The sequence below is a fragment of the Toxorhynchites rutilus genome, chromosome 1 (assembly GCF_029784135.1).
Source record: "Toxorhynchites rutilus septentrionalis strain SRP chromosome 1, ASM2978413v1, whole genome shotgun sequence".
Classification (NCBI taxonomy): Eukaryota; Metazoa; Arthropoda; class Insecta; order Diptera; family Culicidae; genus Toxorhynchites; species Toxorhynchites rutilus.
In genome coordinates this window covers 152788996-152802650 of record NC_073744.1, presented here as the reverse complement: position 1 = coordinate 152802650, position 13655 = coordinate 152788996, and the positions used below count along the sequence as shown (strand labels likewise).

The following is a 13655-nucleotide window of genomic DNA, read 5'->3' as shown; positions in this document are numbered from 1 at the left end:
CAATTATGAGAACACTTGTAATACTAACCTCGAGCCAACCGCGAGTAATCGGTTACATATTACTAACATAGTTGTAAGACAAAAATTGTCAAAATATTGGACTCCCGGCCCCGTCAGGCTAACGCCACATGTGCCTTAATAAAATATATATTTTGGAAAAAAAAAAAGACAAATTGCAGCTCTGGCTACGACATCATATTGATCGACTGATAACAAATAAACAAATAAACAATGTACAAATAAACGAGTTAACATTTAAAAAAATCAAATTGATAACTCATTTTTCCAACAGGCTGAGCGCTCAATTGGATATCTGTTGAGCACAAAAGAGCCAAATTCTCTCGATCCCGATTTTCCTCGGACGAGAAACTGTAATGCAGAATAATATATCCATTTGGATATATACAACTCGCAACTCGATATATACAGCACCGCTCTTTCCACCTTTGCGTGTTTTAGTACACTCTCCTAAAATCAGTTAAGGTCATTGAACATTAAAAAAACGAAATCAATTTTATATTTTTTAATAATGATTTTATCTGAAAACTGCGCCTTTGAACCCTTGATGGTTTTTCTGGTCTCTTCGTAAGTCCCCAGCTCGGTAGCTATGACATCTCGGGCTTTTTTGTGTCCCTTTGCGCAAACGGTCGGGGTTTGTAGGATCCCAAAGAACCAATCGGAACTTCTGCTCCCGATCCATCACAAAAACGCGCAAAATTAATAATATGATGCCAGAACCAAAAAAAAAACAGCAGTGCCGCCAAAGAGCGAAAGATTGAACTGTCAGATAGCTATGACATAGAAACTATGAGCTGTTCCGTCATGACGTCATGATTCCCTCTGACTTAACACCAACCAAATTGAAGCACATTTAGCTAGTTTTTTTTGTAAAAATATAACTCTTGCGAAAATTTTGTTTTCGTTATTGTACAGTATTGTACAGTAGATTCCGTTCATTATGACTCTGCTTATTATGACGTTTTTGTCAATTCCCACTGTATTTCTTTTTTTTTTACATGGCCTTGGGATAGAGGGCGCATTATTTTTTTATATTTTTTTGAAAGCTGATTATTTTTTACATAACACATCTGAACATCAAAGAGATGTTATTTTTTTTTTGTTTTTAAGCAATGATTTTTCAAAGTTAACCGATGATTAAAAAAATCATATTTGTACCCAATTTTCCAAAAATGCCGTTTTTCAGAAAATCATAACTTTTGAATTACTGTATCCAGGGATGCCAAGTGTTTTTCAGTTAAGTCTGGAGAGCGCTCGTATAAACGATGTTTAATTATTGTTAATACTTGATAAATATGGGACAGTATATTTATCATACATTGAAACATTATATTTAGAAAAATGGGAAAAATATCTATAATATAACCACAAGGTTGACGTGGGACTACAGTTGTCTTAGTAAGCATTTGTATTGTATTGATTAAATTATCGATTGAGTGAAACAATTTTCGAATTCAATTGAATTCAAAATATTTGCTTCAAAATTTGCGGCAAAAGTTTGAACAGTTGCCATGTAAGATAAATTCATGCATTGTAATAGATTATGTTCTTCGTTACAAGTAAATTTGATGACCGTCCTTTTACGTTTGATATGATGCCTTGGACAACCAAAATATGTGAACGGAAGAATTGTCAAACGGTCATTGTTTTTCACATTCCCCCCTGAAGGAAATGCAATATTCTCATGTTTACGTAGTTCTCGAACCGCGAAAGTTCATTCACCTCTAGTATCTGAAATGACGATTTTCCCAGGCTTCTCAGTTTAGAAGTACGTTTTAGGGGAACATATTCCGGTCTTCACAAAAGACAAACGAGTACAAGAGTACTCGCAGCTTTCATATATTTGCAATGCGGATTCTCCCAGGCATCTTTGTCTTGAAATCCATCTTAGAGAAACACATTTCGGTGGGAACAAAAATACTCTCGCATGTTTTGGCAAAGCGGATTCCCACAGGTACATTGATTTTGAATTCTCTGTTGGGGAAGCCGTAAATCAGACCGATCAAAACTTGGCAGCTAGATCGTTTAGATATCGCTTGACAGTTTTTGTTTTTGTACTATAATTTATTTATTCATTTTCGTCAAATATATGTAGACTACTTACTTATATATTAATGTTACAATGTTTTCTTAAGTAAATATTATTCCTACGGTACATGTTTCAGCTGTTTTTTTTATTCATCAGTGTGTCAATTGATTCGCAGTGCTGATTGTATATACGCATCATGCGATTGATAGGAGCGTTGTTTGCATAATTCGTTCTGGATGTTCTGGTTAGAAACAAATTGCGTGTTCTTAGTTGATGCTCAGGTACATAGAAATTTAATTTTCCTAGTAATTCAGCTGATTGTACTCGTTGCGAAATTAGATCATTAACAAAAGAAACCATTGCAAATTTACGGCGTTCCTTTAGTGCTTGGATGTTTATGAGCATGCAGCGTGCTTCATATGAAGGAAGTGGAAATGAGGTCCAGTTCAACTTACGGAGTGCAAATAAGAGAAACTGTTTCTGGACTGACTCCCGGAGTGACTTTTACTGGACTTGAGAGAGAATTTTGAAAATGAACAATTCGTTCACGATTTTTTAGATAAGAGTCCTTGTTCCAGTTTAAGAGTCCTTGTTCCATTCCAATTTTCTGCAATTTGAAGAGTATAATGGAATGTCGATGCGGTCAAATGCTTTACTGAAGTCAGTGTAAAGAGCTTCTACGTGTTTGCCATTATCCAGTGCATTCAAAATAAAAGTCACAAATGCCAACAGATTAGTTGCAGTTGAGCGGCCTTTGAAGAAGCCATGTTGCATGCACGTTATTTTATTCATTACTTGTTGGAATACTTTTTCATTCACTATTACTTCGAATAGTTTAGGAATCCAAGAGATAATGGCAATTCCACGATAATTACGTACGTCAGATTTAGCGCCTGATTTGAAGATAGGTACAAAAAAAGATTGTTTCCATTTTTCTGGGAATATTCCAGTTTGTAGTGACATATTGAAAATGCAATATAAGGGAAGAGTGAGTTCCTCAGCCAGATTCTTCAGAAATACAGGTGCTATTCCGTCAGGTCCTGGTCCTTTCGTTCTATCTAATTTCTTTAATACATAGCATATTTGTTGTTGTGAAAGATAGTTTACCGATATGTCATTTGGATATTCCGGTAAAAATGAAAAGTAGTCCCGATCGCGATTTTCTTCGGAAAATGTGGTATATAAGTTAATACTTCCTTACGGAGTTCGGTTTAAAAAAATACTTTTGGCACCAATGTGCGTTTATTTACTTTCACTTAATAACTAAACATGGAATCTTAGGATTCCTCTATATATAATCTTTCTGTGCCCTGATTCTGAATGTGCCTTATCGCTAAATTCTGCGAAGTGGGAAATAATTGTTTATTCTGATCTTGGATCGTGGGATTGTTTATAATCTTCGAATTCCGGATCGTATGATGTGTGATGGCTGAGTGGTCCGATGTCTGGCGTTTGTTGATAATAAGTTATCGCTTCGCGGGTGGTCCGTTGCTGGCCGGACTGGTGACTTAACTTATACTTCCTGAAAGACATTTGACATTACAAACCCTACATCTTCATCAAGATGCATCTGTTGTATTTTTGTTTGCTCTTTCTGTTTTCCTCAGTTGTGCTACTGGGATAGTTTTCTCTATTCTCAGGAAGACACCAAAACCTTTTTTCTACCCACACTGTCCGCATGCCACATATGCACGACCAGTCTTCAGAATGCAACGCGGCGCTGATGTGTAACAGTAACAAATTTTTTGTACTCAGTTGAGCTCTCACTCCTTGTATACACATGCACTCTGGCGAATGAGCACGCTCCGAAACACAGATCAAATTTGTTGTTGTCAGCGCCGAGTTTTGCACTGTGTTTTGCGCCATATTTTGCATCGTATTTCTATACCTGTTTTACATCGCGCTCAAATCTGTTTGCTTTCTCTGTTGAGTTATTTTTCTTCACACAAGCATATACGGTTGGTATGGAGGCGCGTTGTTGTTTTTATGCTTTGATTAGAACGAGCGAACAAAACGGACGCTAGAATTTGATGTGTATGTGTGTATAAATTGAGACACGCATCACACAAGTGAGAAGCGATTTTAAGTATCTGAATTCTGCGCTGTGTTCATTCGGTGCTCTCGTGTTTATGAATTTGGTACACTTCGAACCAAGAGAGAATATATAATATGTTTGTTATGAATGCGCGCTGAGGAAAATTAAATTCGAGTGCAACGCTGCGTATGTTTTCTGAAGACTGTGCATAACTGAAATGGTTTGGTTGATTCTTTTTATATTTCAGTTATGAGTTATCGGATTTAGATTCCAGGAGTTGGTTGTGGATTCATGATAAATTTAAAGGTTTTCATTTTGTATTAAGGATGCAGATTAATTTTGAATTTTAGATCAAACTCGTTTTGATTTCGTTTTGATTTTGACAGGTAAACTTTTTTTGTGTGCGGGGGATAGGGACTGCACAAAGAATCACATAAAAATCGTAGAAAACTTCACCAGTAGCTTTAAAAAATCGTTTCCGGCACACAATTTGAAAAAAACTTTCTTGTGCGGTAGATAGGGTCCGCATAAAAAAAGTTTTCTTAATGAAATATCTCAAATCCGTTCACCGTTCGATTTCCTTTTGTTTCCCTGCTTTGCGATGGGACAGTTTGTCTTTTCGGTTGGGCGTAACTGTGTTGTGCTTTTGGTTGCATGTCGAAACTTGTTTCTAACAGCAACAAGTCATACGTAACTTAAAGCATTTGATGGAAGGATGAAGTGATTTGAGAATTGAATAATTTAGACGCAAATATACTTTTTTCGCACTGATATGTAAGCAAAACATCGGAAAAATTAGATGAACGATAACTTCGTCAAATATTTTTTCATAAACCGCACAAGAATAGAAAATCGCATAAAAAAGACCGCACAAAAAAAGGTTTTCCTGTGTATGTGATTTTAACGAAGAAAATTCGATTTGCATTTACTAGTTGCGTGAAAACACACTAAATCGGACTAACCAACATCATTTACCCTTCTACACCCCATGAAAGATCAAATCTTCTTCACAATGTTTCGCCAAATGGTCCCTGGTTGCAGTTCCGCAACCCCTGGCGACACCAACTCTTCTCAAGTCTTGCTACATCTGGTCCAACCAACTCGCTCTGCTGTTCTGTTCGACAATCTTGCAACATTTCTCGACCATTGCACTCGTCATGTCTTTATGGATGCTGGATTCGCCCCGTAGAGTTGTGCCTTCTAGGTCATCGATAGCGTGAACAAAAAAAAATCCCTAATAAAAAACCATTTTTGCCTGATAACTGTTGCGTCAAATGTGACAGCTTTTTAAACCTTGATTTGTGAACCACATTTTTTAGAATTTTAGCATTTATCATTTGGTTCAAACAAAGTAAACACACTGTAGTCTTTTCAATATCTTATTTTTACATTTTTATGGTCCAAGATTGACAGTGTTGTTGTTGACATGTCAAGAAACGTGAACAAACTAGCCGTGTGCATTGAATTAAAAGAAAATCCTTTCAATAATTAATGTGTCCTCCTTTGGTTGATGTAGATCCAGTTCTACCCAGGCACGCTCCAATGCTTCAAAATAGTCATTTTGCCACCATTTCTTTATTTATTTAGGCTCATTAGCTGTACATGTTATATGTTTATCGAAACGAATCGTAAATTACACAGTACACATTTAGGCGTAAGAGTATTACTTCTGTTCCATTGTTCAGTTAAACCGGTCAGCGGAAACAGTTGAAATGATCATGATTGTGTTATTTATAGCACACCCGGCCGATGGTTTTTGCGAAGCAGAAAAGTTTCAAACAGGGATTGTATGGACGGAGGCCAGCACTTCGATCGTGAGTCGATCTTCATCACTGATGATTGTTGCATGGACGTAGTTATTTTATATATTTTTTTTATATAACACACATATCGTCAATTGAGAGTCCTGAGTTTTGAATCTACGATCGATCCCTTTGTAAGCGAACGCGCAACCAATGTAGGTACAAAAACCCCTCACATGCAACTTCAAACAAATGATTACTAAGCCAACGGTAGTCTTTCCTCGTGGTTATATCCCAGATGGATATAACCCACCTTTAGTTTTATCTTATCAGTGCAAGACAGACAATTCGTTTGTAACTATTTTATGTATAACGATTGGAGACGATTTTTAGTTCAGGTAACATTGTTGCGTTAATTATTCTGGAACATAAATAAGCCACTCTTGACAGCTTCAGTGTAATTAGTTTAATAAGTTCGATGTCATAAATCCAATACATATTTCCACGCTCCTATCTCTCTTTCCAGTCCAGTTCATCTGCAGCCACTTCAAGGCGGTCGAGTACTTCCGGGCCTCGCTTAACCCCCAGAACATCTTCGAGGGTACGAATTGCGGATCCTATTATTACTATCGGCGAGGTGAATGCTCCAACAATACGCGATCTGACTTTGGACTTTACAACACGTAAGAATTGTTGTATCCTCTCGCACGAAGAGGCGATTGAACTTACCGTCTTGTCTATCCTTCTTTTCCAGCAAAACGGCTCTTGGAGCGCTCTTCGTCTCGATAGACAAAACTGTGTATCCGTACGCTAAGTCGATATCTCGAAATACATGAAGGTTCTTGTGTATGCTGGACTCATATGTGTTAATGTGTGTGTGTGAAAAGCGTAGAGAAAATTCCTCCACAAGACGCTCAAGCCGCCACCATTAGACGGAGGCGTTAGAGAGTATGAGCTGGCGATGATTTATTAATGGGGAAAATTACTTCCTGTTTTGGGGCCGTCTCTGGGCTCCCCCCCCCTGGGAGGGGAATTCTGTTCTTCGATTCTGTTCCTAGGCCGGGCCGGTTTTTCCTGCTGCCCTCCATTAGCCCGGCAGGGCGTAAATTGGAACGGAAGTGTGTTATCACGGTCTATTATCATGTTTGGCTGATGTAAGTGGGGGCGATGTTTACGATGTCTGCGGACCGAGAGAGTGCCGAAAGGAGGCTCTACTTGAGGGAGTGACTTGTGAAGTGTCCATAATTAATACCGGCTTTGGGGTTTGGGAAATTAATGTGCTCCGGCGTTAAGGCGGGATATGATTCGGTCTTTTGGCTCTTTAACCGGTTTGCTTGCGTTGATTTTGCGGATTGACAATTATCGCATAAAGTCGCATGTGTGTGGAGCAGATTTTCACTTATTTCATCGGGGTTTGCCACCGCTTTAACTTCGCCTCAGGGTTCAGTGCTAGTGCAATGCTAGAAAGCCACGACGGGAGCGATAAATCTTGTGCGAACTATAAATAATAACCAGTTTATAAACGGGAGCTCTCCCTCCCGGTGGGTTTTGATTTTTCACCAAAGGTAAGCTATTATTCCAACACCGAGGAAAGTTTCGAGGTAAGAAGTAGAGGCAGGGAAAGAATATAGTATTTTGCATAACAATTTAATATTTCACTACAGCAGCCAAGCAGCGGTGCTGTAGTGGCGGCACTGGATTCAGTCGAACGTGTCGATTACGGTCCTGGCTGGATCTGCATTCGGTTCCTTCATGGGCATGAGCTTTTCGATTTCCAGCCACCAACCAAAAATAGTTGTTGTTTGGTGGGAATCCTATAAATAATACACCTTTTGGCATCCGAACTGATTGTAAGGGGGATTCCTTTGTGCGAGTGGCGGGAAGATGCTTCCGGTAGAGGCGACATCTGAAACAGTTCCGCTGTGTAATTGGGTATGGTATATCGATTTTCGAGTCGCCTTGCTTTTTTTGTAACTGGTTGGAGGCAACCTTTTTTCGTTAGCACAAATCGAATTAATCCATCGCACGGAGTCAAACGCTAAACAAACTCCCGCCATTCAGAGATTATCATCGCCAGCATTACAGTGTTCATTTCCCAATCTCGGCATGTAGCACTCGTTCGCAATGTGCATTGCGATTCAAATGATCCTACAGTCCACCATCACCATAATCCGGCTACAATCGCCGCCTCGTTCGACTCGATGGAGTGCGAACAACACTCGTTTCATTGCCCATTTGTCAATTCCATTGATAAACCCTAATTTGCTGCACATTAAATGAAAATTGACGCTTTAGTTTGATTAGTCCCCCTGGGCGTTAATAATTTATTTATACGAGTCGGAAGCGTGGGCGTGGGAGGGATATCGCATGCACATTCTGCATCACTCGTCATTTACCACCACCCACTTCGTGTGCCAATGGAAGGTGGAAGCACATCGATACAAGCTCTGTGTACCTATCATCTCTGATAGGATGCATAACCAATTGATTGGTTTAACATTGAAGCAGACAGACTGTGCAGAGTTTGTGTATCAATCGATGGGAGATGCATCGGTGGGATGGATGGGAGCTCTGGTTGTCTAGCCGTTTATTTGACACAGTACGTCTGCGACAGCGTGAATTCGTAAACCAAGTTTTCTCTTCCAAAGCGTTTTATCTTACACGATGGATTTGCCATGTGTGTACACACTGATGATGCTAGGACTTCATACTTTTATACAAATCATGATTTTGAGTTCATGATATTATTTAAAGAAGATCAATAATAAAGACTAAAAAATACTCCAATGAGATGGCACATGACCGATCTAGTACGAGGTCTGATGTCGGAGAGAAAAATCCGGCACTTCTTTCACTGAGATTCGGCGGAACTTTCCGAAGAACTCTACAAATGACTCCTCACTGGAAGAACTCCATGAAGTACTCCGAGAAAACAAAAGTAGACCTATAGGGGGTAAACTTGGATACTGATGAAAAACCTACCGGTGTCACTAGGCTCCACTGCGACAGCATTTCTCCTTCCGTTCGGTGCTCAGAGTTGCATAGTAACGTTTAATCATACGACTCAGCGTTGACTGCACGATTCCGAGTTTTTTCCGATGTCCCGATGAGAGAGTTGAGGATTGTCCAGGTACTTGTCGCACAATCAATTCGCGATGTTGTTTTTCGGGTGACGCATTTTTTCCAATTTTCAAAAAACTTAAAGCGATAAAAATGATGATGATGGTCCCGCCTCCTTCCCCTACAGAGGTTTGAGCAAGACGAGTTATCTAAAAGATATTATTTTGTTTTCTCAGCATTGAAATCAACTTAGCAAAAATAAAAACGAACTGATTTTATTTACAGATATAAGTTCAAAAAATTACAATGTCAAAAGACAAGCCAATACGCAATCTTGTCTGCTACAGAACCGATACGTTCCCGACAAGGCCTTTGCAGCCAAATGGTCCACCAAGGCACAAGTCCAACCGCCAGCCTTGTTTTGGATTGACTTTAAATATCCCCATCCAGAGTAATCGAGGAATTTTTCTGTACGAACAATTTCTAGACCGGCTCTTACAAAACTTTTGATTTCTTATCCTTTATATATGTACAACGAGCGCGACGCTCAAACTTTTGTAGACTACTTTTATTTTTTTTTTCAACTACTACAACATGAAAATAAAAATAGTTCATCATCACCAAGATCATGACAGACATAATAGAGACGAATACAAATTAAAAAACAAAAAATATAACATAAAAGAAAAATTGTTCAAAATTGTCTAAACAATATAATCCGTTTAAAACAAAACTTCGTCAGGTCACACATTGAGAATAATAAAAACAAAAAAAAAATAAAAAAAACTGTTCACTTTAAGATATCCGTTCGTATAAAACTTCGTCAATCAACATCGTTATCAAAATAAAAAAAAAATTGGCTGTTAGGAAAATACAGCTTTAACGTGTGAAATACAGTTTCTCTTAAATTCATTTACACAGATATTTTGGGTTTTTTGCATCTGACGTTTGTTACGAATTACCGAATTTGTACCAGTTCCTCTACACTCTAAACTACTTCTATCCAAATTTTCACGAGAAAATACCCAGTGGGTAATTTTCTACAGCGTTTTTTCCGTGATGCAATTTTATGTGGGACACTCCTTAGGTATATTCTGAAAGCGAGAAGCTGTGCCAAAATGCAGTAGCTAAGAATATCAAAGGATCTGAATCTGAAGTGAAAATTTTCATTCAAATATTAACAATTTGAAACTGCCTTCGGGCTTGTTAACTCGATAAAGATTAATATTCCTCCCTAAATGAATATTGCTATCAGATGTCGACACTATAACCAAGCGTACACTGAGAGAAATAATTAGTAAATATAACGAATTTTTTAGTAAACGCTACCAATCTATAGTCTACTAACTAACCTCTGGAAGGGACGCGGGTTTGTGGACAATATGTACCAAAAGTTTGTACATTCTACTAATGTTTGCATTATACGGATTTCGCGTCAACTCGACCAGATGTTGGCATGACCCTCTCAAAATTGAATGAAACTTTCTGGCCGTGAAGACCTCACCTAATTAAGCAACTTGACATACTTAGTTTTCCGAAAATTTATCTAGCCTAACATATTGAACGAGCTAAATATTTTGACCATTTTTTATAACATTTTTTACTCGAAAATGGTAAGACCCACAAAAATGTGATCTATGAAGAGTTTCAAGAAAATAATTGAATTTTTAGATAAAAATACTGAAAAAATATTTTTTGAAATTCTACAATAATAATAGATTTCAAAAACTAGAAGTCAATTTTCTCAAGATAGTCATCTCAGATGTTGATGAAATGGTGGATAAATTGTAGATAAATATGTGCCCTAGAATACTTCCATACATCGCAACTTGTGCATATTTAAGGCAAAAAAGTTTTTCTAACACAAACTTTTTCAATATTTTATTGAAATTAAGTTCATTACTTTTTTCAGTACAGAAAGCCAACCCAAAACAAAAAAATAAAAAAATAAAAACAAGAATGTTAAATGAGTGCTTAAAAGCCTTTATTCCAAATCAAATGTAAAAAAAACTTGTGAGATTTTTTGACATTAAAATCATTTTTATTCATCAGATCTTATACCATGTACATGTGAACTTATATTCTAAGAGATCCAATCATCATATCTTTCCTATTTTTTTCTTTTTATCTAACATTTTGAAGATTTCGGGATCATCTACTGAATTTGAAAACCTTTAAGATGCGATTTTATTTTCATTCACAGGAATAAAGCAATGAAACTTTTGTGTTCCCGATATTGTTTTCGCGTAAGCATCAGAAATTCAATTTCGTGATACATTTGTCATTTTGTTTAACTGCCCAATCATTAACCTCTAGTGCTGTTTGGATTGTGTTTCCGTAATCTTGGGCAAGACTTGCTCTCGTTGCCATTCGTTTTAGAGTCACTCCTTTTGCATCACAGGGTCCTTTCCCGTGGGAGATGGCAAAGAAATGCCATTCTGCTTCTAGTCCGCAAACTTTCTTGAAATTACACAGACTGGCGAAATTCTTTTTGTTTTTGTAGTGTGCTGCAGATGGAGCGGACATGAATGTCATTTTAGTATAATCGATTATTTTCCTGACAAATTCTATCAATTTTGCTATAAACAACTGCACAGCCACAGTGCCGCGTGTTAAAACTTCTGAAATAACTATGAAGCTTTCGTTTTCTAGTTTACCATCTTTTTTTGTAGTATATGTCAGTTGCTTGCGAGTTTTTCCAGTGATAATCCTGTGTCGCATTTTGAATTATGGATGAATAATTCTCTGAAAAATCACAAATTACTATTATTTCTCCTGGCGTCAAATATTATTTTTTATTTCACAAAAAAAAACAGATTGCTGTTTTTAAATGAAGTCATGCTCTATGAGTTTGTCTACTTTATCTACGAAATACGGCACAAATTCATCGACTGGTTTTTAAATCGTTTCCAAATCACAACGGTCTGTGGTCAGCCATTGTTGAGAAACGATTTCTTCTTTTCCGCTTTCCTCTAATAGAAGAGTTATTTCTTCATGAATTGATGTTTTGGAAACACAATCCTTACAAGCACGAAGATGGCAATCTGTCGTCCGTTTTGGAACACTACATAGCATTTTCTCATGACTACTGTATGCGGAAGCGTTCCCAAACTGTTATCCATTAATTTCACATTTTCATGAATGGTACATACCCAAACATTGTGGGTTCCTGTACTATCAAGTAATATACAGTGCTTTGGTCTTAACTGGGCCAACTTACGCTTACACTTGGGGTTGTTGATACCAGCACTGCATTTGTAATCCTTGCAAATCCTGGAGATCACGGCTTGACTCATGTTGCTAAACAATGTCACACTTTTCTTTGTTTAATTCTGATGATTACGCAGAAACAAAATAATGCTATTTCTCTTCCGCTACTTTACATTCGCTGCCGGTCACGACTGGTAATTTTCAAACAAATGCAGAGCCATTTTATTCATCTTTCAGGTATCTATACAATTCATTTCTCATTATCATATCTACAGTGACTCTTAACACATTAAGGACCGAACGTTTTAGGGCAAACTTGAACGCTTCTTTAGTTAAAATTCCACGAATGAGATCGTTTCCTTCGATGTTGACGAGTTTCGTGGCAAACCTTCAAGTGTAGAAAACACGGGTTATTTCGTGATCCATCCATAACAGACGGAACGCGAAACACGATAAAACTCGTGAGCGGTCCGCAATGTGTTAATAGATATCTAAATCTACAACAACTATCCGATACCTGACCGGCCGATCAATAGATTTTTGGCAGATGGCAATTGTTTGAGAGCTGTTGTTGCTCTCTGAATTGAAACATATTGTATTTGACTACAAAAACAAGCTGAAAACTGTACTTTAGCATCCAAGGGTCACCATCAATCCATTTATAGCTGTTATTGATTTTTTCTGTAACTGTACACAAAAAAAAAAAAAAAAAAAAAAAATCGAGAAAAAATCTTGAAAAAGTTTTTGTTATGAAAACTTTTTTCCCTCAAATATGTGCAATTTGCGATGTATGGAAGAGTTGTAGCGCGCATATTTATCAACAATTTTTCTACCATTCCATCAAAATCTGAGACGACCATTTTGAGAAAATCGACTTTTAGTTTTTAGAATCAATTTTTTTAGTGTAGGATTTCTAAAAATATTTTTTCTATTTTTTTTTCTAAAAATTTAATTATTTTTCTAAAACTCTTCCATAGGTCACTTTTTTGTAGAAAGAGATGAACCAGCCTACGGCTGAAAGTCTCTATAATTAATCAAAAAATTTTGTCAAAAATATTTGGCTCTTTCCATATGCTAGTCTAGATAAATTTTCGGAAAACTAAATATGCCAAGTTGCTTAATTAGGTAAGGTCTTCACTTCCAGAAAGTTTCATTAGGTTCTGAGAGGGTCATGCCAATCCCATAGACGAGTTGGCGCGAAATCCGTCATTGCTAAATGTATTTGGTAGTTTTCGACCGAGGATTTATCTAAGTGTAGTCACTAGTGGTTGAACCAATGTCGAACAGTAGAGGGACGAACGCACCCATACCACGAACTTCGACATTTGATTTGTATGTATGGTGCTAGTTCTATTCGAGAATTCCTTCATGCATTTGTCTGAAATGTGCTGTGTATGACCGGAACCGTTCCGCTATGCATACGCATACCCATTTAAAACACACACAATAATATTTATCTTGCATGAAAATCCCCAAAGAAATATTCCACAAATTATACGTCTAGCACCTTTCGCAGAACGACATCAGAAAATCCGAAATCGATTGTGTTGACGTCAACTAT

General features: G+C 37.4%; 1 protein-coding gene across 8 annotated transcripts in view; it reads left to right on the top strand.

The window, feature by feature from the left end:
* LOC129763075 (phospholipase A1 3-like) overlaps window positions 1-6680 on the top strand; it is a 101222-nt gene extending 94542 nt beyond the window's left edge. For all 8 annotated transcript variants that reach the window (XM_055761828.1, XM_055761831.1, XM_055761829.1 and 5 more), the window contains 2 exons: window positions 6351-6507; window positions 6579-6680. In XM_055761828.1, the coding sequence (XP_055617803.1) occupies window positions 6351-6507; window positions 6579-6660 (239 nt within the window). In that variant the 3' untranslated portion in view covers window positions 6661-6680. The remainder of the gene's footprint in view (window positions 1-6350; window positions 6508-6578) is intronic.
* Window positions 6681-13655: the final 6975 nt, after the last annotated feature.